The sequence below is a fragment of the Eschrichtius robustus genome, chromosome 4, assembly GCF_028021215.1.
Source record: "Eschrichtius robustus isolate mEscRob2 chromosome 4, mEscRob2.pri, whole genome shotgun sequence".
Classification (NCBI taxonomy): Eukaryota; Metazoa; Chordata; class Mammalia; order Artiodactyla; family Eschrichtiidae; genus Eschrichtius; species Eschrichtius robustus.
The window spans coordinates 58,144,003-58,170,859 of NC_090827.1; the positions used below are offsets into that span (position 1 = coordinate 58,144,003).

Genomic DNA, 26,857 nt, shown 5'->3' on the forward strand with positions numbered 1-26,857 from the left:
ATCAAATCATTGACTCATTCCAGAAGACTGGAAAAATGTTTGGCCCCATATGCATTGAGCCCCAACTTTCTAGTCAGTACATTTTCAATCTCCTTTACAGATGGTTTTCTCTTTGTACTAGTCATTTATCAAAGAAAAATAAACGAAAAAAGAACTAAGTACCCAAGAAATTTTCCAAACAAGCATTTCAAGAAAACAATAAAACATTCCATTTCAAAATGCATTCACATCTAACCTACCACTCATTTACTTCAGATCCCTCCAAATTACGAAAAAGGACATCAACATGGCCCTAATTCATCAACTACGCCCATGTGTTTGCTGAGTATTCCTCTCAAACAACTAAAGGTGTGTTGTAGAGTGAAATGGGTCCAACCAACTTTCTTTCCCAACTTCAGATAAAGGCAAGTAAACATGGATGTTAGTCTAGGGCTGACCATAACTGGGGGAGTCAAAAGATACGAGACCCGGTTCCAATGATACTTTCTCTAGCCTTGTTGATTAGGCCAATCAAGCAGATGGTAGCTCTCACTTAAGACTTAGTAAACAAGCCACACAGCCTCTAAATGTCTATTTATCCTTGTAGAGAACATCTGTTTCTGTCCTTTGGCCAGCATGTTTCATTGTTAAAACTGCCTTCTTCTACGTAGTAATGTTGGTAAATCATAAGGTTTCTTCTTCCCCAGTGAGAATATGATTATATCTGGGGGTATAATCCTTGACTCAAGCTGGGCCAAGCAGAGATTTTCCTAGAATTTTGACTGGCAATGTCACTCCAAAAAGGGGCTCTCTGTGAATATGAGCTATTTGAACTATGTAAACCAACGCTGCCACCACAAAGAGACTGCCTGAGATGGTGCTAACAAAGAGCAATGCAGAGGCGAGAGAGGTGTCATGTGAGCACAGGAACGCAGATGCACCTGAAACTAAACTCTTGGGTTAAGGGAGCAATAAATTACAGGCTTTGCTTATGCCAGTTTGAATTGAGTTTCCATCACTTACACTGAGTCCTAAATAACGTAATTTTCACATGCCTCCTCCTCCTTTGCTTCTGTCTTTGAAAAAGAGCCTTGTCTAGGTGGCCCCTGCCACGTAAGGTCTGACCCCACTCCATCCATCTATCCTGCCTTGAGTGTCTCCATGCATTGTCTCTTCATTCTCATAACTCCTATCCTCTCCCTCCTCTGATTCCATACCCTCTAATCTATAAGCTTTCTCCCTCAACTTTTGACAAAATGAGTTTCCCCCCTTTATCAGACTCCAATTACAGAAAGGCACTTTTGTTTTTTTAATTTATTTATTTATTTATTTATTTTTGGCTCTGTTGGGTCTTCGTTTTCTGTGCGAGTGCTTTATCTAGTTGTGGCGAGTGGGGGCCACTCTTCATCGCGGTGCATGGGCCTCTCACTGTCGTGGCCTCTCTTGTTGAGGAGCACAGGCTCCAGACCCGCAGGCTCAGTAGTTGTGGCTCACGGGCCTAGTTGCTCTGCGGCATGTGGGACCTTCCCAGACCAGGGCTCGAACCCGTGTCCCCTGCATTGGCAGGCAGATTCTCAACCACTGCACCACCAGGGAAGCCCAAGGCACATTTTTAAAAATAGTTTTAATCACAGGGTTTGAATTGAGCACTCTGCCTTTTGCTGAACATTACCTCATAAATGTGTCCACACGGCTAAATGCTCTTCATCTATTATTTTAATGGCTATGTAATATCCCATGTCAACTTAATCTATGATGATTTACTTAACCATGCCTCTAATACAGACATTTAGATAACTTCTTAGTTTATAATATAAATAAAGCTGGAAAAAACACTTCTTTATGTATAATTTTTCTTTCTTCTAAATTAATTCCTTAGGGCAAATTCCCAGAAGTCTCATCAAAACTGGATTTGCTCATATCACCTTACACCTATTAGAAACTTTTATCTAATAGGTGTAAGGTGATACTCCGTTATTGGTTTAGTTTTTACCATGGTTATTAACAATGATTCTTCCTAATATATTTGTTTGCTACTTGTATTTTCTCTTATGTGAACTCTCTATTCTTATTCTTAGCCAGTTTAATTCCTAAAGTTTGATGATATTCTTAAATATTTGTATGAATTCTTTATAAGTACTAAGTAATTCTTTAAAGCACTAATGCTTTGAAAATCTGTACTCTATTTGGGGTTTTTTTAGTTTTACATTATTAGATATTTTTTGAATTTCATCAAATTTGTCAATATTGTCTTCCATCAGCCTTTAAAAATCAATCATTCAAGACTATCATCAAAAACTCTACAAATAATAAATGCTGGAGAGGGTGTGGAGAAAAGGGAACCCTCCTACACTGTTGGTGGGAATATAAATTGGTGCAGTCATTATGGAAAACAGTTCCTTAAAAAAAAAACTAAAACTAGAGCTACCATATGATCCAGCAATCCTACTCCTGGGCATATATCTGGAAAAGACAAAAACTCTAATTCAAAAAGATACATGTACCCCAATGTTCAAAGCAGCACTATTTACAATAGCCAAGACATGGAAGCAACCAAAGCGTCCACTGAAAGATGAATGGCTAAGGATGTATATAGATATAGATATAGATATATACATATATACATATATATATATATATATATATATATATATATATATATATATATATATAAAGTGGAATATAACTCAGACATAAAAAAGAATGAAATATTGCTATTTGCAGCAACATGGATGGACCTAGAGATTATCATACTAAGTGAAGTAAGTCAGAGAAAGACAAATATGTATAATATATTTATATGTAGAATCTAAAAAAAGATACAAATAAACTTATTTACAAAACAGAAACAGACTCACAGACATAGAAAACAAACTTATGGTTACCAAAGTGGAAAGGGAGAGGAAAAAGGGATAAATTAGGAGTATGGGATTGACAAATACACACTACTATATATAAAATAGATAAGCAACAAGGATTTACTATGTAACATAGGAAACAATATTAAATTTCTTGTAATAACCTATAATGGAAAATAATCTGAAATATATATCAATATAAATATATACATATATAACTGAATCACTTTGCTGTATACCTGAAACTAACACAATACTGTAATCAACTATGCTTCAGTTAAAAAGATCAATCATTCAAAAATCAAGTGTTGGTTTCATCCTTACATCCGAATTCTCTACTAATACCAGCCAATAGAAGTGAAACTGTATGACTTCCCTGAAGGGCAATTTGGTAATATGCATTATATATGTACACAAATATGCTTTTAAAAAATGTGTATCATGTGGCTCAAAAATTGTATTTCTAAGGAATTTACCCTCAGGAAATAACTGAAAAGTGTACAAGAATGTTCATCACAGTGTTGCTTACAATACTAATATACTGGAATATGAATATCAGTCAGTAAGGATGGCTATAATAACTTACACTGTATACACGATGGATTTATGATATAGATTAATGTATATTGACATAAAAAGATATTCATTACACAGTATTAAATTTTAAAAAGTGACCAAGAAATATGCATAGTATGATGCCTGTTTCTGTTAAGCACACACACACATACAACACACACACACTTATAAAAGAAAAAAAGAGTTCTGCAATAAATTCACCTAATATTTAGTTATCATTATTTTTGTTCACAGAATTACTGAAATTAATACTTTTCCCTTCTTTTTATATTATATGTTTGTTCTTTTAGAACAAACATATTACTTGTAATATAATAAATAAAACAATATGACCATTCTCAGTTAGAAAAAACAAAAAAGGAAGGTATCATTCTCAAAAGTTGGTATAATATTCTGGGTTTTGTGGTTTGGTTTTTAAAAAAACATTAACATTTATCCTCTTTAATTGTTTTCTTCTTAACTCAATAATGTATTTATAGTGCAAAAAATAGAATTCTTAGTTTTCAAGATACAATCTTGCTTACTAAGTATTCTTGACCTTAATAAGTTTGCATAAAAACACCTCGCAGGAATACACATGCCTTGACGCTCGCAGAATTTCTTTTATTATGCTTTATATTTATCTCCTGCCTGTTATCATTGAGGTTTTTCCTCCAAATCATCAGTGAAACAGAGTAAGAAATGTAAAAAGATGTTTTTTCTTCAACAGCTTAATTCATTCTACTAAAGAAATATGAGTTTCTCTCCTTTTCATAAGCACTTGAGTTATCTTATTCCCATAAAATCTCCCTCTCTTCTCCTCCTAAGTCAAACTATTAAGAATCTTTTCTAGCAGTTCATATTTTTCCAGAGGTCCTACTATTCCTTAAAGTATCTTATCACAGTTGATCTTTCTTTTAAAAACGTATTTTAAATGTAGGAATGATAACTCTGATAAAATTCTAAAAGCAAACAAAAGACAATACGTTCTGTTGTCCAGCACAGGAGAAAAATTATACTCTTCAAAATCCGGGGTAGGATAAATAAAATAAGGTTTCCATTCAAAAAAATTTAATACAATAAAATGTACTTTATTTATCTTAATGCTACCCGGAACATAATTTAATCTTTGCAAGTTGGAAAGTAGAAAAAAGAAATGCCGACTAAAGAGGAAGGAGAAAGATTCCATCACGACCTCAGGGGGAATCATTATGAACATCCATATTAAAGGCGTGGATTAATGCCTATTAATAGGGAGTTTCACTTGACATAATCCAAGATGAACCTGCTTTTGCTGAACTAATAACTCACTGTTGGAGTATGTCTGCACACTGATCTTTTTTTTTCCAGCAGTGATGATCGGTTACATGGAGCCACTCACACCCTCTTCAAAGCTCTACAGAGCGACTACATCTGGACTCTGATGAAGAATAAGAAGAGGGAAGAACATGGCAGAGGAAGGTGCCATGATTTCTCACTTCCAACAATACGCTAATCAATTTGTAGTGACAGAGTTAGAATTCAAGAGCAAATGATTTCCATTTCAAAGGGTCCCCATGGTCTACAGAATGTAATTCACATGCCTTATTCCAGGCCCTATGTGATCTGGAGTTTAAAAATCCCTTCTCAGTGTTTTATCCCATCACTTCTCACACTTTAATCAAACTGGACTGCCTTTGCCACTTATGCTTTTACTCACACTGATCCTCTATCTAAAGAGCCCTTCCCTCATCTCTTCCTATTCTAAACTGACCCATATTTTAAGGTCAAGATCAGAAGTGACTTCCTCCATGAATAACAGTATTCTCAACAGCTAGAACATACTTATTACCTACTAGTGCGTACTTACACGTGAAACCCCACGTACTTTCATGTGTTATCTCATTTATCTTTACAACAGTTCTGTAATACATGCACAACTATTATCACAGATGTAGAAAACAAACTTATGGTTACCAAGGGGGAAGGGGGGTGGGATAAACTGGGAGACTGGGATTGACATATATACACTGCTATATATAAAACAGATAACTAACACGAACCTACTGTATAGCACAGGGAACCCTACTCAATACTCTGTAATGACCTATATGGCAAAAGAATCTAAGCAGGAGTGGATATATGTATATGTATAACTGATTCACTTTGCTGTACACCTGAAACTAACACAACATTGTAAATCAACTGTATTCCAATAAAAATTAATTTTTTAAAAATCGCCATTTTAAAGACGAAGTAAGTAGCCCAAGGTCGGTCGAACAACAGTGAAGAGCTCAGACTCAAACTTAGGAAGTCTGAATCTAGAGCTCACACCCTTAGCTACGCTGCTGCACACTACACTGGGACAATGACACTTATCCCAAAGTGCTTTCAACTGAGTCCATTATTTGACTGTAGGGTATTGGTTAGAGTGTTTTTAGCCACAGTAACATGAAATCCTACTTATATTGGCCTAAACAATGAGGGAATTTCTTAACTCATATAACAATTCCCCAGGAAGATCAGTTCCTGTGCTGCTCAATCCATCAGATCAACAACCAAACTCTTCAGGAAACCAAACTCTTTCCATCATTTTCCTCCATCTGTGTGCTGGATAGGTAGTCCAATGGCTGCAAAACCACTGCAGGAGCTCCAGGGATCACATCTTCACATGCCAATGTTCAAAGACTAAGTTTTAAAATCTCCCATTAATATGGGAGAAAATATTTGCAAATGATATGACCCATCCATAAGGGGTTAATATCCAAAACATATACACAGCTCACACAACACAACATCAAAAAAAAAACCTGGATTTAAAAATGGGCAAAAGACCTGAATAGACATTTTTCCAAAGAAGATACACAGATGGCTAATGGGCACATGAAAAGATGCTCAACATCACTAATTGTTAGAGAAATACAAATCAAAACCACAATGAGAAAATAAATAAATAAATAAATAAATAAATAAATAAATAAATAAATGGAAAAACATCCCTTACGTCTATGGATTGGAAGACAATATTGTTAAGAGGGCAATGTTTCCCAAATTGATCTACAAATTTAATGTAATCCCCGTCAAAATTCTAACTGCCTTTTTTTCAGAAATGACAAGTTGATTCTCAAATCATATGGAAAGGCAAAGGATCCCAAATACCTGAAACAATCTTGGAAAAGAACAAAGTTGTAGGACTCACATGTCCTGATTTCAAAACTTACTACAAAAAAAAAAAAAAAAAAACCACAATGAGCTATCACCTCACACCTGTCAGATGGCTATCATCAAAAAGTCAACAAATAAATGTTGGCAAGGATGTGGAGAAAAGGGAACCCTTGTACACTGTTGGTGGGAATGTACAATAAATTGGTGTGGCCACTGTGGAAAACAGTATGAAGTTTCTTAAAAAAAACTAAAAATAGAACTACCATATGATCCAGCAATTCCACTCCTGGGTATACATTTTTTAAAAAAATGAAAACACTAATTCAAAAAGATACATGCACCCCAATGCTCATAGCAGCATTATTTTTACAACAGCCAAGATATGGAAGCAACCCAAATGTTCATCAACAGATGAATGGATAAAGATGTGGTCAATGTGCACACAATGGAATATTACTCAGCCATAAAAAGAATGGAATTCTGCCATTTGCAACAACATGGATGGTCCTAGAGAGTATTATGCTTAGTGAAATGTCAGACAGAGAAAGACAAATACAGTATGTTATCACTTATATGTGGAATCTTAAAAATATAACAAAAGAACGTATATAACAAAACAGAAACAGTCTCATAGATATAGAAAACAAACTGGTGGATACCATTGGGGAGGAAGGGGTAGGAGCAAGATAGGTATATGAGATTAAGAGATATAAACTACTATGTATAAAACAGATAAGCAACAAGGATATATTGTACAGCACAAGGAAATATAGCCATTATTTTGCAATTACTTTAAATGGAGTATAAGCTATACAAATATTAAATCACTATGCTGTACACTTGAAACTAATATATGGTAAATCAACTATACTTTAATCAATCAATCAATAAATAAAAGTTAAAAACCCAAACCCCCTCCAAAAAAAGAAATTTAAAATAATAATTATAAAATAAAATCTCTCATTAATAAAAAATTCTTCTTTCTCCTGAGGTTTCCTTCTTGTGAAAGGATATCAACATATACCTCCAGGGCTTTCTTTTCCCTGGGAAGGTGGCACAGTTTCTCTAACTAGCAAATTTAAGGGTAACTGGGCATGCTTAACTCAGTTTTGTCTTCCTTCCTCTTCTAGGAAGCAAGCCTTTCAACCAAGAGCATAAGTTTTCCTTTGCTTCTTCAAGCAATAATTCTCACCTGAGCAGCCCTTCTGCATGGGAAAGCTGCCTCTGTAAATCTCTGTCTGTGATGCCTAGTCGGCTGGATGGTGTGGGTTCAGAATCAGTAAGCCTATCTGGCTAAGAGAATTAAAGCTATATCCTCCACGTTAGCTTCACTGATTAAAAAACTTAAAAGGTGATTTTTACTTGTATATTTATTCTTTGTTTCAGAACTGGAGGGAAAGAGGTGCTCTTTATAGGGTTCTTTCAAGCACCCAAAACTTCACTGCATAACTCATTGGCCACAACTAGGTCATATACTCACTCCTAAGCCAATCCTGGCAAGGGAATATAAACTTCCTAACTAGCTTGCAGCTAGGAGTTACACAAGTCATGTGGGGAAGAGGTGGGAACTGGAAGAAAAAATTAGGACTTTGCCAGCAGAGAAAAGGAGAAAGGAGGCTGTTGGGTAGGCACCCCAGGGTCTGTAACTCATACCTTTTAGCACATGGAAGTTGATCAATAAATATCTACAATCCAGGTGGACCACTATTACTACATATACCAATGGCAAATAGAGGGAGAAGGTTCTTCTAAGGCACTAATTTCAGGTTAGAGTTTCTTTTGTTTCTGTTCTCTCAACTCTTAGACCAAGTTCCCTCTGGATTAGAGGGAAACTAAGTACAGTAAGAGCACCAAAGAATAAGTATCTCTGTTAATAATTCTCGCCTACTCACGATTACAAAACCATTTCAAGAATGTAAGGTACAAGGAACTATGAAATCTGCTCTCCCATGTCGATACCCTCCTCTCCCCAGCCCATCCCACGCCCATTCAATTTGCCTTTGGAAGAAAGGAATGACATAAATTTAATAAATAACCAATCTTGGGAGCTGTCAGGAAAGAACTCACAGGTCATGGCCCAAACTCAAGCATCTCCTGGGTACTAACAATAAACTGTTTCTTACTGTGAAAGCTTTTCCCTTTCCTTCTTCCTTCCATTTAGTTTATAAACTCAGGGAAACTAAGAAATCATTGCTAAAAAGAATTTAGCTGGCATACCAGAGGATACGTACTAATTTTACATAAAACTGCTCAGATTTTTAAAAATTATTTTGTGCAGATTTTATATTTGTGTTCCTTTTTGTCACACAAGCAGAATGCCATCCATATGAGATTTTCAAAGCCAAATTTTCTTTAGACATTTGCCACTCAAACTCCAAGAAAACATAAGCTTGCTTAACTCACAATTGTCATTTGATATTTATATATCATCTTTTCCCTTAGTAAGCAGAGGGCTTTAAAAAGTAACTAAAATGAGATAACACCATAAGGTATTATAAATGAGTGACAGTTCTTTTCTAGGAGATATATATATATATATGCATATATAAATGTACAATGTAAAAAATAAACATGTATATGTACATTTTTGTAGTTATAAACAGACAAATGAAGAAAAAAAAAAACAAAATGAGGTACTAGGTTGTAAGGCAATTGGAGCAAAAATGACACAAACTTTAAAAAATAAAAAAAAAAAAGGTGTGGGGAATGTATGGTCTGACCAGAAAATTGAAATATATGATCATGCTACCATCTTTTGAACAAGGTAATATGGCTGCCAAGCTCAGCTGCATCTTCTAAATTCAAAACAAAGCATAAGAAATGTGTTTGTTAAAACATCTCCTACCACAAACAAATGAACAAGAATGAAAATGCATATGGATTATTCATCAATAGAAGCACAAAATCTCTTGTACTATTCCTCTCACACAACTACGCTCAGAAGATATGAATTTCCAAAGAGGAAACTACCACATCTGATTATGGTGGATGATTTATAAAAACCCAGTAAAGAAAAAAAGAATCATCTGAGGCACCTAGAGCCCGATTCTCACTGCCTGGTACCCAAGGGTACAAAATCAGTCCACTCGAAGGAACGCAGGGGAGAAACCCTTCATTGTACACCTCTGGGGTCAGGAGATTTTCTCACCACCACCCCACCCCTACCACAAGGGCTTCCATAAGGCAGAAACACACAGCTCTAATCTTCAATTCACGCGAGTCAGAACCCAAGTTAAAAAGGCTTTGGGGCTTCCCTGGTGGCGCAGTGGTTGAGAATCTGCCTGCCAGTGCAGGGGACACGGGTTCGAGCCCTGGTCTGGGAAGATCCCACATGCCACGGAGCAACTAAGCCCGTGAGCCACAACTGCTGAGCCTGCGCGTCTGGAGCCTGTGCTCCGCAACGGGAGAGGCCGCGACAGTGAGAGGCCCGCGCACCGCGATGAAGAGTGGCCCCCGCTTGCCACAGCTGGAGAAAGCCCTCGCACAGAAACGAAGACCCAACACAGCCAAATAAATAAATAAATAAATAAATAAATTTATATAAAAAAAAAAAAAGGCTTTGGAAGTCATCTAGACCAAGCCACCACTATCTCATTTATGATACAGACTTTCCAGTCTCCACTTGAATATCTCTAGTTAAAGGAAGCTCATTACTTCTCAAACTTTATTCCAGCACCTAGCAGAGTGATGATGTGCTGATTTTCTGTAAAAAAAAGTTTTTACCCCAGAATAATTATATTTTAATAAAGAGTAGTCTCTCCCACTTAAAGGCATATTACTCAGTATTTAAAAATAAATGAAGAGGCTGAAAAAATGATGAATTCTTGTTAAACTATAATGAAGAACAGTGATATCCTCCAATACCCAATAGTACTCTTAAGGGAAATTAAGGAACGGCTGACTTTATTGTTTCCCTTCTGAGTATATCCACAAGATGCCAAGCATTCCCCCCACGGCTGAGAAGTTCAGGGTGTTTAATAGCAGTCGCTGACCAAGATTTACTAAGTGTTTGGGGGGGCTTTGAGCACTTAATAGGGAAAGCCTCCAAATTCTCTTCATTTCTCTTCTCCATAAAATTTCTTGAGCACAAACACAAGTCTGAGACATTTTCATTTCTATGGGCTACATCTTTTGTGTTACAGTTTCAAATAAAATAACGCTATAGCACATCAGTTTTTTAAAAGGACGCTAGCACTGAAGAGCTCTACTTTCCTTCTTTAATCCTCCTTAACCCTAATCAACAAGGCTTACAGATTAGACCAGAAGTTCTCAATTTTTCCCACCACAATATACAGTGGATAACACTCCCACGAATATATCAGACTTTGACAAAACACCAAAAATATTTTGTAAAATCTTTAATAGAAGTAAATTAAAACCACAATGAAATATTACCTCAAACCTGTTAAGCTGGCTATTACAAAAAGACAAAAGATAACAAGTATTGGAAAGGATGTGGAGAAAGGGAACTCTTGTACACCGTTGGTGAAAATGTAAATTAGTGTAACCATTATGGAAAACAGCATGGAGATGCCTCAGAAAAATTAAAAATAGAACTACTTTATGACCCAGAAATCCCACTTCTGGGCATAAGTCCAAAAAAAAATGAAATCAGGATCTTGAAGAGATATCTGCATTCCCATGTTCCTCTCCGCATTGTTCCCAATAACCAAGATGTGGAAACAACCCAAATACTCATCAACAGAAGAATGGATAAAGAAAATGTGATACAGATAATGGAATATTACTCAGCCTTAAAAAAGAATGAAATCCTGCCGTTTGCATCAACATAAGTGCACCTGAAGGACATTATGCTAAGTGAAATAAGCCAGATGCAGAAAGACAAATACGGCATGATCTCACTTACATGTGGAATCTAAAATAGTTACCCTCATAGAGCAGAAAGAAGAATGGCTGGCAGGGTGTGTGGGGAAGAGAAAAGGGGAAGAGTTTAGTCAAGGGGTACAAGGTTTCACTTATGCAAGATGAACAATTTCTGGAGATCTAATGTATAACAATGTGACTATAATTAACAATACTATATTATATACTTGAAAGTTGCTAAGAGGGTAGACCTTAAGTGTTCTCACTATGGAAGGAAAGAAGGGAGGGAGGGAGGAAGGAAGTGAGAAAGGAGTGACTGAGTTGATGGATATGTTTATTAGCTTGATGGTGATTATTTCACAATGTATACACATACCAAATCATCAAGTTGTACATCTTAAATATATACAATTTTTATTTATCAATTATACCTCAATAAAGCTGGGAAAAAATTTAGTAGAATATGTAGGATCAATGGCAGGTGAGGGCTCAGCTGTAACTCCACCCCTTTTCTTTTATTCAAGAAAACATATCGAGCAATATGGGAAGAGTAGTGTTGTAATAATTATATACATATATGTATAAAACAATATTATATAAACAAACAAACAAATAGCAAACTCAGGTGCTCTAACAAAGTTTTTGTGACCTTCCTCAAACTGCTAACAACACAACAGTGAAACTTTGCCCAGGGTGAGAACCATCCATGAGACTAAAATTCAAGCTTAAGTACTAGAGTAAGTTAAGAATTTTAAAGTTCTAAAGCTGCACAGTCCGATACAGTAGCCTCGACCCACGTGAGGCTATAAATTTTAATTAACATTAAGCACAATTTAAAATCCAGTTCCTCAGTGTCACTAGCCACACTTCAAGTGCTCAACAGCCACATGTGGTCTGTGGTCACCATACAGGACGATGCAGCTCTGGAACATTTCCATCAGCACAGAGCGTTCCATTGGATGGCCCTGGGCTAAGGAATCTTGGAGAGGATCTAATCTAACTCTCTCATTTTACGAATTTAGAAACTGAGACCTCATTTCATTCAAGTGACTTACTCAGTACTACACAGCTAGTAATTACAGAGCCAAAACCCGAACCAAGACACCCTGGCTTCTACCACGCAATCATTTCCACTCCGACATGTCGTTGCCACCTAGGTGATGTGAGTGTGCTTTCCTTGCCAAGCACAGCTCTGGGTTCTCTCACAAACATGCTCTCAGGTAACCCTCACACCAACCCTATGAGGTATATTATTATACAGACAACGAAATTGAGACTTGGCTGTTTAAAGTATCATATCTGAGGCCACACAGCAGGTATGTAGCAGAACCAGATTTAAACTCCAGAGCCTGGATCTTTCCACTGTGTTATACTGTATATAGTAAACACTCCACAATTTTAATTCTTCTTGAAAACTTTTTCTACCTTTCAAATGTGCTAAAAGTTAGTGCCTCGCGATGCACTTTGTCAGCATTTGTGAGGAAAAGTATTCCAAGTAGGAAAATCCCAACACTCAACACTTTTGATCTGGGGGAGGAGAGAGGCTGTGTCTACCTTTGCTAAGTGTCACTGCTTTACAGCAACAGTGATAGCAGCTAACCTTTATGGTAGCTCACAAGCTAAGTGCTTCCTGCCGATCTCCTTTAACCTTCACAACAACCCTGCGAAGTACATCATTCATCTCCATTTTACAGATATAAAAACTGGAGAGTCCAACCATCCACCCCCAGGAAGAACCTATAAAGGAGATGTTTGCTTGTGGTGAGGCCAAAGGAAAGTGAAATTCTTTTTACTCAATATAGATAGAGAAGAACAGGAGATAGGTGAAAACTTTGAGATAAAAAATCTGTTTTCCTCCTCACACTCAATGCCCCTGTCACAGTTAAACATATTAAGTAGGTAGCTTCCCTCTGAGGGATCCCTGATTTAACCCAGTCACACTCTCTCTTCCACTGTGGCTGACCTTGGAGAAAGTCCTGAGAGCCCAGGGGTGCAGCGATATTGTGGAGGAAGAAACACACCCCAAAATAGACTATGCAGTGTTTCTAAAGGTAGGGGACCTTCCTGGGTATTTTCTGACCTGAGGAATGGAAAGAAGAGAAAGGAGGGAAGACAGTGTTAAAGAAAGAAGAGAGACAGACAAAGTCAGTACATAACTGAGAGACGGCTACATGGGGCTTAGAACCCAATGACCCCAGAGTGTCTCCACGAGTCCACAGAGGTGTCAGAAGTTGGGAAACACAGCACATTGCTGGGGATTTGTGTGGGTACATATATATAATATAGTATGTACTATATGTTAAGATGGAATAAGCCCTAAACCTTCCTTGCTTCGTGTGGTGAATTTAGCACACGCTAGTGTGGGAGAGCCTCAGCTAAACGGGAAGGGGTGAGCCAGGGACAGCTGGCTTTTGCAGGAGGTCAGGATAGAGACTAGCAGAGACAACTGCGTGACAGGTGCAGCAGGGAGGGGGTGGGCACATAGGGCTGATGGTAAAATAAGCTAGCTGTGTTCAGAGACAACAAGCAGACTGTCTTGGCTGTGAGAAACGGCATGCTCGGTGGAATGGCTTTAAAGTCAGACCCAGGTTGCAACGCCCTCTTCCTCTAGCACTGACTAGCTGTGTGATTTTTGAACAAGTGACTTAGAGTTTCTTAGCCTCAGGCTCCTGATCTGTAAAGACAGCGCCTACTTCCTGGGATTGTTGAGAGTATGAAATACATAGCAGGTGCCGAGTAACAGTTCCTTCCTCTTGTCCTTCTTCTTGGCTGGTAAAGAGAAATTTTGTTATTGCAGAAAAGCACATACCAGGCACTGCGCCTGGGTGTCTTCCCCACATTACCTCCTTTACTCTACAAAAACCCTTCAGGAGAGGCTCTATTTATCCCCATTTCACATAGGAGGCGATAGACATTCAGGAAGGTTATGTAACTTGGTCACAGAGCTGGTTTGTAGCAGATGAGGAAGAATCAGAACAAGGTCTGTCGGCAAAAACCCTAATATGAAAAGATACATGCACCCCAGTGTTCATAGCAGCACTGTTTACAATAGCCAAGACATGGACGCAACCTAAATGTCCACCGACAGAGGAATGGATAAAAAAGATGTGGTACATATACACAATGGACTACTACTCAGCCATAAAAAAGAATGAAATAATGCCATTTGCAGCAACATGGATGGACCTAGAGGTTATCATACTAAGCGAAGTAAGTCAGACAGAGAAAGATAAGTATCATATGGTATCACTTATATGTGGAATCTAAAAAAATGATGCAAATGAACTTATTTACAAAGCAGAAATAGACTCAGACATATAAAACAAACTTATGGTTACCAAAGGGGGAGGGATAAACTAGGAGTTTTGGATTAACAGATACACACTACTATATATAAAATAGATAAACAACAAGGAACTACTGTATCGCATAGGGAACTATATTCAATATCTTGTATTAACCTATAATGGAAAAGTATCTGAAAAAGAATATATATATATATATATATATATATATATATATATATGTATGTATATGTATAACGGAATCATTTTGCTATACACCTAGCTATATAGTTGTGTTATATAACACAACATCGTAAATCAACTATACTTCAATTAAAAAAAATTTTTTTTAAAGGTCTGTCAGACTACAGGGGCCTTGAATGAACCACTCTATCTGGCAGCTTCCCAGGCAACAAGTGATGAGATGGAAAAGGTATCAGTGGAAGGAATCCTCACAAGACAGGTTGAGAGTTAGCAACTAGCAGCCAGAGCCTAGATCTGTGTTCTCGTTTGCTTGGTATGTTTCATGGAATTCTGGGTAAAGCTGGTGCTTTGCCATTTTCAACCAGACCCGCTTTCCACTTCTGGCTACTCACCTGAGTCACGAAGGAAGCACAAGAACTTCAATCCCTGCCTCACTCTCCCCACCTATAAAATGGAGAGTTTGGACTACATGATCTCCAAAGTCACTCCCAGCTCTAAAATGCACGTGGGTAGAATTTACAGGGTTTGGGGCTGGGACACCATGCCACTATCCTCAAAGCCAGCCCCTGGTTGTGATGCCTCTTACCATAGAAATCCTCTCACCCAAGGAGTTGTTTAATCAGAGAATCCTAGCACAGTACATAAAGGTTCTTAAACTTTGTATTTTAATTCAAAATACATAAATGCACATTCATTCAGTTTCACTGATGCAGGTGCAGTGCTTTTCTTCAAGACCAGGCCGTGTGGCGAGAGAGCAGAGATGAATTATTCATACAATTAGCTATGGCCATAATGCATCTTCCCCACTTCCAGTATGAAGTTCCTTAAAATGGAAAGAGAACTTCAAGTGGTTGCAAATAAATCTGAATGCAGAATCTCTCTGGACTTTTGTGCTTTTCCCCCGATCTTTTATAGTTGTTTCTCTCATACTTAATTTGACAGCAAATTTTCAGTGACTCACCTCTATGGAGTCTTTTTTTAAAGTATTCAACATAGTTTCCCTAGAAACAAATGCTATTTCTTTTCATATTCCCATTTCAGCAGTTTAATTAAACTATAAGTCAGGTTTTGTCATTCTTCTGCTCTAGCTCCTCCAACGGCTCACCCACCTGATTGAAAGGACAAGCTAAAGTCCATAGAAGGACACGCTGTTCTGTCACTGCCAACCTCTCTGACCTCACCTCCTGCCATCCTCCCCCTGGATCACGTGCTCCAGCCACAAGGACCTCCAAGTACTTCTTCAAATGGCCAAGCAAGCTCCCACTTCAGACTTTACACTTGCTGTTCCTCCCTGTGGAATTCTCTTCCCCTGGATATCCAAGGGGCAAGCTCTTATAGTGCCCTTCAGGTCTTTCTTCAAATGTCACCTTACTTTCTCAGGGAGCACTTCCCTATCCCCTTATTTCAAGAGGCCACCCTTGTCCCCTATTCAGCCTTTTCTATCTCCCCACCCCCATACTGTTTTCCTCCTTAGCACCAATCTGACATTCTAAATATTTTATTCATTAGAATTCGAGCTTCATGAAGGCAAGGATTTTGCCTGTTTGCTCACGGGTGCATTCCCAGTGCCTAGAATAGCAGGTCCAGAGTTGTCACTCAATAAATATTTGTTTAATAATAATCTTTATTATTGTAGTAAATGTATTGTCTTTCTGCCTGAGTTGCATAACCACAATCACAAGTACATCAGGCTACAGGAGGTGTAGGAACAAACACAGCAGAGTCTTGGTAAGCAAAGAAGGCAACTAGAGGGGTCAGGAGTGTGCTAGTGCCCACTCCTTTAACTTGATCGAACCAAACTGACCTCTCCCCGTACTTGATGCTTTCGTATTCAAACGTACAATACCATGCTGCCATGTCAAACATAGAAGGTAGTCTAGCCACTTTCTTCAGATTCAGGAGAACAACAGAAAGAAGACAGGTTGTTTTGCTCTGGTCCACCCCTTAATGGTCAATTACCTTTAGCAAACCTCTCTCTCTCTCATCCTTGGTTCTTCATTAAAAAGGGGGAGAGTATAAAATAATACATGACCTGCCTATTTCACTGATCTGCTGTATGTGTCAGGTAGATCGATAGCTATGAAAATATATTGAAAAGCTACAAAGGACTCTACACAATAAGCAATTTTCTTTGTATTAAAATGGACAACTAACTTGTCTATAATATCTACTACAGCTCCCCAAAACTGATGATGTACTTTACAGCAATTTGATTTTAAAATGATTCCTAAAATGTATTAAAGAATAAACAGAAGGAAGAGTAGTCTTTTAAGGGCATGGAATGGGAAAGAGAGTGGAAAATGGCTTTCACCTCATTCTTTAACAGAAAAATATAAGGAAGGAAAAAACACATAAATCTCCAGAGCAGTAACTATATTACATAAAGTTCAGATTCAAGAATATTACTGTGAACATCTACAATTATCTAGACTCTCAGATATTTCAAATATTTCTCATCTATTTCAATACCACAAGGACAATCCAAGATGACATATTGGTATCACACATGTCAATAGCGGGTTGGGATGTAAATGAGCAAACCCGTTCCAACCATCTGAGTTTTGTTTTTATTACAGAATTTATTAACCTAAAATAAAAAAGTGGTGAAGAATGACTTGTCACACCACTTATGAGAGTTGATGGAGTGTAGACGGTCTTTTCAATAGGCTTTTAACACACTGTTATGCACCATAGTACATTATTAATGAAAAGAAATGCAGGAATCTTGCATCAGCTTTTCCCCCAAGTGATCCTGACATTAATTCAAAATCAATTCTCCTCTACGTGGCAAAGGATCAGAGATAAAATGTTAAATTGTTTGTTACCAAAACTTAAAAGTATAATTCAAAGCAACAGTCAGGATCCTCCATATTGTACTCAATAATTGTATATTTTTTTGGAGGGGGGGTTCAAAGGAAGAAGCAAACAAATTGTTTGGAAGATAAACAAATTGTGCCCTAGTTCATATCTGACAAAAGAATGGGATCTAATTTTCTCTCTGATTGAAAGAACTCACAAGACAGCCATGGAATGCAAATTGGTGTTGGGTGTTTGAACTTCTCTTCCAATACCTGAGTATCCGAATGGAACTAATTCACTCTGGAAAAGGTATTAAGTAATTGAGCATGACTGTGCCAGGATGAGGGATAATCCTCAAACTGAGAAGGAAAATAAATACATTTTACAATGACAGGGTCACCTCACTCACTCAGTAACCTCAATCAAGCATTTTACATTCAAAAAAATGAACCAAATATATGAAGAATGACCTACCGCCAACAAGGAACCCTGATAGACACAAGCACCTGTGGGGAAAAAACAAAACAAGAATTAAAAGGGATGCATAATAGACCAATAGGCACTGCCCTGGCCAAAGTACACTAAAACTGCATCTACATGCATCATAATCAGCAAACTGTGCTTTTTCCAAAAGCTTGAGGATTCTGCCCCTGGGGAAATAATCCCATACACCAAAACAACATTTCTTGGACATGCATGAGGGAAAGAATTATTAAAACTCATTATTTGAAATTTAAAATAAATGTATGTATAACGACATGATATAAATACACTGGTGTATTTTCCTATATGACAAATCAGCAAAGCCTTCCTAATCCACTCCCAATTTACTTATTCAGGCTTCTCTGCCACTCTTTGCTTACACAAATTCTCCAGTCCAACCCAAGAGGCCAACTTAGGAAGCCACGGTAATGCTTTCATATGCCAATGCCTTTACTCATTTTTGTTTCCTTCAGGAGACGCATTTGGTCTAATCAATTTCCTTGAACTTGATCCCATCTCCTTCATGGAACTTTCCAGCCCACAAAATTATGCTTTTTCTAAACCAATTTTTGAACAGCACAGCAGGTGTTGATTTAACCTATAAACATGCAGGCAGTGTGCTAACAGATACTAGCTCAGAAACAGGCTGCAAAGCAGATTGAAATAGCATACACACACCAAGACAGACCACACCTTGACAATGTGCCACACTTAATGTCCAAAGAGGGAAGGACACATTTTACTACAGTGCTTGGACGCCAACAGATCATTCGTGAAGTCTCAGTACTATTAACTTCTCAGGAAAGGACTGGTCTACCTTATCTACTAATAATGGAATTAAGAACAGTATTCAAAGAAAAGGAGATGGTTATTTACACTTGGGGTTTGAATCAAAGATCTCCATGGGCAAATTTATTGAAATGACTTCTTGTGCCCTTGAAATTCAAATAAGAATAACTTGAGATAAAATCTTGGGGGGAAATTCTTCCTGACTTATTTTTAAGTAATTCTGTTCCAAAGACAGTATTTCAATCTATGGTATATCATAAGAAAGGAGATATAGATATAGATATATATAGATATAGATATATATGTATATATAAACACATATATGGATATAGATATATATAAAATAATATGACATGTGGATATGGATATATATAAAATAATCGTATATAGGTACATAAATATATATCAACACAATGCAATTCCTAAATTATGTAAATTGACTTAATTACTTCTCACGTTTAAAAGTTAAACATAAAGATCATCACTTAGGTACAATTTAACAAAATTTAACCTTTAGAATAAACAAACAAAATTTAACCTTTAGATAAAACCATCCTCAAGTAATTTTATTACCCTCCTCCATAGCACTACCCTCCAAAGGCCAGTAAACTTTCAAAGCTCCAAAAGGAATCAGGTATCTTAAGATGTGTCCAAGTACTCATATCAAAACCCATTTCTGGAAATTTAGACAGATGTTATAAAATCACGGTAACATGAAAAAATAAAGCAGCACTGAGTGTGGCATCACAAACACTTGGTTAAGCCAAACATCTGCTAGAAACTCGAGTCAAAACTATGTGTAACTGCTGATAAATTCTATCATTAGCAAAGGGAAATAACTCAACTTGGGTCGCTCTAGGATGTACAATTCTAAAAGAAATAAGCCTTGGCCTCTGAGGGCTTTCCTAAAACACAACATCTCTACCCGAAAGGCAGCTGCAGAAACGAGTCCCCATTAACACAGCTTCCAAAACCTCATTGCTTCCCAGTAGAAAAAAGAAAGCATTCCACTGTGATGCCCAGTCCCATCAAACATTCATCACCACCCAATGCCAGATGCAATCCTCCAAAGCAAGCATATTTCTCCCACACTAGCACAAGCTTCACACCCACCAGCAGATTAAGTCGGGAGGTTTGTTGGCATTGGGTGATAGGTGCAGCTTCTGGTTCTGCCTTTTCACTAATCGATCAACTCATATACTTTGGAAAACAAAGTTACTCTCTCCACTCATCACTTTGTTTCTTAAGGAGCACTGGAATGATTGCAACTCTACCTGAAGTTTCGATTTGGGCTTTATTTGAACTTGAAACTCCAGCTTAAGGGGAATTCTAACTGATGATGCAGATCTAGAAGGAGAAACAGGCCTTCTTCAAGGGAAAACAGGAAAAATAAGAGACCAAGAACTTTGCCAGTTTCAGGGTATGGAATACAGCTGAGATGGCAGGTAATTTAAGTTCTGACACCTGTGAGAAAGTGCATAAAGTTGTGCAGGGTGAAGGGATCACATAGTGCCAAGAAGGAAGCTGAGATCTTGAGACCTTCCTCCTGTGGTTGGCGCCTTTCTTGCAGGTCACGTAGGCAAAATGTCACTTCATGTTCATTTTTAGGCCCTTTGGCACATTAGAATGTACTCTATTATGAGACACCTGTATAAAATCTGAAGTTTTCAGAGGAAATTTGAGATATAATTTGCACCAGTACTCACATCCTGAAACTATTCACAATGGAAACCCTACCTGATAACGTGAGTGAATTAGAGAAGTTAAATCTAAGTCACAAAATGCCAGACCCATTTGTTCAAAGAAATAGTGGCACATATGACCAAAACATATGAAGAAATTTGGAAAGCATGGTATCACAAAAACATGACTCACTAGGAACAAGCAGCCACAAGTTGGCATTTAAATGTTCAAGCTTTATTTTGTGCTATAATTCAGCATATGGCTTGTACACTGTGGAATAGTTAAAATAGAATCCTTTTCTGGACTGACGGGACAGCTCCTGTCCTGATTATTGTCAACCAGGAGTCAGATCAATTAATAGAGTAGTTAAAACAAAAATGGGCCAACTGTTTTTGAACTAGTGTAAGATTTGGCACACGACTCCAACTGTGCCATGTGGTAGTCCCCTCCCCTCTCCTGAGCCAAGTGGTGGACAGTATTTTATGACTACTCATATCTGAGTAAAATTGAGTAATATTACCACTCAAGTCCACAACAGTGAATACAGATGACCGTGCTCTCACTAAAGGATTTATTTGCAGAGGGTAACACCCAGAATCCAATCCCCAGAGGAGAACAGAAATGCAGTATGATGGAAATAAGAGCCTATGACAATACAACACCCTTTATTTCCACTAGCTGGTAGTTACAAAAGCCAAAAGATGCAGAGTTGCAATTATTCAATATTGGGAAAGCCACCAAGGACCAACGTTTACATGTCCCTACTGCTACCTTACCGATATTAATGATTTCCAGGTATGCAAACTCCTTGAGGGCAGGTATTATTATTATTTTTTTGATGTCTGTATGTCCCTACCAGACATAACCTAATAACCTGATATATAAGCTATCAATAAAGATTTGTGGACTGAAAGAATGAAGAGATAGGCTATTTTTTCCCATCCAATGTCTTTCCTTCCTTAACATTGAGTTTTAAGCACTGAATCCTACACAGAAGAAACTCTTCTACCAAGAGTGGAACCAAATATGCTGATCCACCCATAAATAAAACACTCTGTCTATCAAATGATCCTTTTCAGTATATTCTGCTAATGGCATTTAAAGGAAAAAGACTGGAAGATTGTAAGCTTGGCTGAAGTCACATGGGGAGTGATGGACATAGACTAGAACTCAGTTCTCGTAACCAATTCAAGACTCTTTATCCACAGCCGACATGTTCTATCCAGTGTAACTTCACAGGATTTCCACGGGTCGACACAACTCAAGATGTACTTCTCCAGAAACACATCTGATTCAGAAAGCAGCCACGTTTGCTAGAAATTTCTCTGTGACTTGTTGATTTTATTAAGTTCTCAAATCACCGTAGTTTGTCAGCTTAGCGATATAAGAAAATGTAAAATAACATTGCTAATAACCTGCTTGTAAACCTTCATTTTTCTTTTAATAATTAAAATAAAATTCAGAACTAGAAAGATGCAACTGACCAAAAATAAGGCAGCAAATACTGATCGTTTTTTTTGTTTCTATGCTGGATGATTAGCAGAAGTATTTTAGAGCTATCACCTAGCCAGCTTCTGCATTTGGTGAATAACAGACCACAGCCCAAAGAAGTTAGGTGGTTCATTCAAGGTCACACAGCAGCAGTCTAAGCTTAATTTGAAATGTGATTTGGCAATACTCATTCACCTGACCAAAATTTTTTTAGCACCTATTGTGTACCAGGAGCTGAGTTGGAAGTATAATAACCAGGAGCCATCCTAAGCCCTCCGTGAGCACACAGTTAAGTGAGGAAGATTGTATCTTTATCAGCTAAAATTATAGAATTATTAACTGGTGTACCAGAAACATATATGACATGCTCTCTGAGCATTGAGAAGAAAACAACAAATTCTGCCATGGCCTGGACAGCAACAGTATCACAGAGTAGGTCGCATCAAGAGACCCACACATGTGAATGCTTCTTTTCCATTTTTAAAAATCATTGCCAAGGCTAATAATAAAAACTTGAGGAAATCTCTAATATCCTTAAGCTCTCCATTCTTGACCTCAATGCTATTATTTTTAAGAGAAAAAGAAAACCCTGACAGAACCAAATCAAAGGACTCATCAGATGACAGCTGATTTTTTGGCTGTGGGATTGTTATCATTTAATTAATTTAATGAGATAAAGTATGTGAAGTGCTTAGCATAGTGCCAGGCAAATAGTACAGTGCTCAGTAAATGTCCATATTCATTCATTCATTCATTCATTATTAGGTAAGCATCATTATGACTTGGATGGAAACTCTCAGATATCTATGAATCCAAGTTGTGGGATGATTCTAGAATGTTCTGAAGGTGGGATGAAAGAGTAAGAAGCAAAGTTTCCAAAGAATCTTTGGAGGAATAGCGCCCCTCGCGCCCTACACTCCTCCCCCATCAGAAGACTGTGGACGTTTTTAAACTTTGCCCTTTTTGTCAACCAGTCTTCCAAAGAGTGAACCCTGCAGGCCCTTAGTAATAATGGCTTTTGTAATTTCAAGAGATTTGCTTCTGAAAAGCAAATCTCTTACATCATTCCAACTGCCCCCTGGTGAGCTATCGGGGACAGCCAGCACGTTTTCCGCGTTGCTGGGACACGATCCTAAATAGGAAACTGCCACCACCAAGTGCAAACGTAATTTTTCTGTTTCAAATTCACATTTGGATGGCCTAGGTTGACTCTCCCATGTGCTTTACTACAATTAAGCCCTATACGTTTTATTGTCTTTTAAATTTGCATACACACGCACACATAAAATAAAGACACGGTTCTACAGGTTATGCCCTGTTTGAAAAAGGCTGCACAGGCCCCAGGCCTGCTCTTCCCGGGGATGATACACACTTGACATAATTCCCGGGAGGGTGCGGGCTGGCGGTCTCTCCACCCACGGCAAAGTCCCCACTGCCGTGCGTTTCCAAAGCCACCGCCACTTTCTCCCGGGAAGCTAGCTAGGAAAAGGCCGCTGCTCAGGTGGCTGCAGGTGGGTCCGAGCAGGGCTGTGTCCTCCTCGGGGCCTGCCGCTGCCCCCAGTCCCACGCCCCGGTCCGCACCCGAGCTGAGAAGGCGCCCCGCCCCGCGCCCGCGACGGCCGCGGCTGCGGCTCTGATTTGCCGAGGGCCAGGTGAACTCTTCTTCCCGCAGCTGGATGAATAATGAATGGAGCCGGGAGGGGAAGCCGAGAGCCCTGCGCGGTAGATTAAGCCGTCTTCCTCAGCCCGCCGGCTCCCTTCCCCCTCCCTAAGCACCCGCTAGGCGACTTTCCTCGCGACTCTGAGCAGGTGGGAGCTCACGCCGCCTCGCGTCCCCGGGCCCGCCATCCTAGGACCCCCAAACTCTTGATTTCCTTATAGATTCATTTATTTGCCTGAGCTCACATTGCTCTTGCTATCATGGCGACAACTCCCACAGTCTCCTTCTTTCTCACCCCCAGCTCCAGGGTTTTACACGTAGGTTGGAGCCTCGGAGGAAAACTGGGAGGCAGGGGGCGAAGTCAGAGAACGGAGCTAAACTCTTATTAACCACTTCTTTTCTGGGGAAGAGGCAGGCTCGAGTCTCTCTGTACTGGGGAGATTTCTTGTAGTGCGATTGAATTGTCTACTTCCAGAACAGGCTCTAACCACCTTATAAAATCTTAATTGGACTTTACGGGTAGACTCATTGGGGGAAGGAGGGAGGGCGAGAAGGGGGTTTTAAGGTGCCGGATTTTATTTTTCATAGGAGCATAAGTATTTTTACACAGGTAATTGCAATTGTTCACTCCTCACCTACGCTCCATGTAGATGCTTTCCATTCGGGGGCACCGGGAAAGTGGGAAGAAAGAGAATCCAATTTCAGAGATGGCACCTCGGTCGGCCACCCACCCACCCACCCAAATGCACTCAGGGCAGAGAGGGAGGAGGGAGTGGGGCTTGTGATCTGCATACAAAACAGTCAGGAGTTGGAATCTTCTCACAAAAAACCCCCTCTAGTTCCATGGCCACCCACCCACCCATCCCCAAAAAACTTCCATCTGACCCACAATGCCATACACCCGCTGAGCTTTTTAAAAAGCACGATCTCTCTCTCTCTCTCTCTCTCTCACACACACACACACACACACACACACACACACACACACACACGGCACCGCTCTCTCACCTTCAGAATGATGAGGCAATACTGCAAATTCCGCCAATGCTAGGGCCACCCCGAGCCACACTTTGAAGACACTCATTGCCGCCTCTGCACCCACGCTGGACAAGCCCAGCCTTCAGCATCCAAGAACCAGTTCTCGGCCAAAACGCAGCCGTCGGCGCCCCGGGCTAGGCGCCCCGAGAGCGGGGTGCGACGGGCGGCGGGCGGCGGGCGGTCACCTCCGGGGAAATGAGGCGGTGGACGGGCGAGAGCGACACTCTCGTGGCGGGGGGGAGGGGGAGGGATTCAATTCACTCACTGCCGGGCGGAGAGCGCGCCTAGCTCTCCAGCAGAGCAGGGCGCCAACGTCGGCTGAGCTCGGGAGAATAAAAGAGGAGGCAGGGCGCAGTGACCCGCGGCCAAGGCTCGCCGGAAGGTTGCCCGTCACCAGCCGACTGGATCTCCCAGCATTTCCCGCAGGCCGGACCCGCCCGCTCCCGGGTCTCCAACCGTGGAGATCCCGGCGCAGGTTCCTCGGCAGCAGCTTTCTAAAGTTCGCTTGACACTCGCAGCGTCGGCCGCGGGGGTCGCCAGGAGCCCCAAAAGACCCACCCACTCCTCCTTCTGGGCTGGGCCACCCGGCTCGGCGGACCTCAGCCACCCGGAGCGGCTCGCGGGAAACTTCGTGCTGCGCTGCGGGCGGCTCGTGGGACTCGCCGGCGCTGCAGCCACACGCCGCCGCCTCGGGCTGGGCTCCCTGCCGCAGACTCTGCGAAAGCTTCCGAGGAAAGCCGGGGCCGGCAGCGCAGGGAACTCCGCCGTTACTTTCCCGCCCCCGCCGCTGGCCCGGGCGAGGAGCGCTGCGGGGCGCGGCTCGCTAGGCGCCAGCGGCCACCTCCGCCCCGTGCGCCCCGAGCCGGTCTGCTGGGTCGAGGTGTGATTACGGGAGCGGAGGAGGAGCCATGATTTTAAATGCAGCGAGGAAAATGCTAGAGAGCCTGGAAAGGACTTCCGAACTAGAGCCACTCGACCAGAGAGCCCGGAAACGCACAAAATAAGGCCCCCCTCTGGAACCCCGCGTTTAAAGGACACATGCTCCGCCTTCCTCCGCCTCCCCACCCCCCCCCCCTTCCTCTCTCCTTTGCTCGGTGTGAAAATGGACCCAGAGACTCGGAGCTTTTGCAAAAGATTCCAGAGAGTCACGTGGAGAGGGGAGAAGCGAGGAGGGGGGAGGGAGGGGAGGCCGAGAGAGCAACCTGATCCCCTTATTCTTTCTGCTGGAGTTCGGATTGCCTTTGTCTGGGGCGGCATCAAAAGTGGTCACACCAGGGAGGGCTGGAGGGGAAGATGGCGTGGTCCTCGCTCCTGCACAGCCTAGGGACCCGCGAACCGGATCCACAGCCCTCACTTGGGAGGGGGTATGCCCACATTCAAGGACCCCAGCGCTACTCCCCCCACCCCACACACACACACACCCCGCCACTCCGGCTGCACTAAGAGAGTGAGGCAGATCTGATCCATCTTCCTCGCTCTGAGACCATCAGGTCGTCGCATCGTGGGTTTGCCAGCAGCCTGGGAGGATCTCGGTGTGTGTGTCCTAGGCGAGGCCTCCCACCGCGAACGCACCTTTCCCTCTCCCTGAGAGAGGCTGTCAGCGGAACACTACGCAGCCTCTGCGTGGTGGCTCCAGCTGCGCCCCCAAATGCCAAAGACTGGGAAGTAAATGTCAGGGCAGCGCACACTGGGGCATGCCCTTGAAGAGTGGAGGTCTTGATTCCTGGTCAGGACTGAGTGCCGGCAGCTATTTTTTATAGGACCAAATAAAAATAGGACCAAATATTTTTTTTACAGAGCCAGCTATTTTTGAATTATGAGTGGCCCAGAGAAGAGACGTCCTGGGTCTCTCAGTTGACCTCAGGTGGGCTAGCCTGTCAGAGGGGAGTTTGTCCAAGCATTGAACTCCGAGCTGTGAAACAGCAGGGGCCCAATTTATTTCCAGTCCCATCACCATAATCCAGCGGACGTTCTGCTCCACACTAGCGCTAGTTGGAACGATTCACTTTTCAGAATAACTCGATAAATTGTAACCGGCAGATCCTGTAACTATTACAATTAGCCCA

At 40.5% G+C, this 26,857-nt stretch overlaps 1 protein-coding gene across 1 annotated transcript in view; it reads right to left on the reverse strand.

Annotated features, from left to right (window-relative positions):
- FRAS1 (Fraser extracellular matrix complex subunit 1) overlaps positions 1-24,837 on the reverse strand; it is a 440,782-nt gene extending 415,945 nt beyond the window's left edge. Inside the window, exons 1-2 of the mRNA XM_068542136.1 lie at positions 24,762-24,837; positions 18,122-18,153 (exon numbers count right to left, since the gene is read on the reverse strand). Coding sequence (XP_068398237.1) covers positions 18,122-18,153; positions 24,762-24,837 — 108 coding nt within the window. The remainder of the gene's footprint in view (positions 1-18,121; positions 18,154-24,761) is intronic.
- Positions 24,838-26,857: the final 2,020 nt, after the last annotated feature.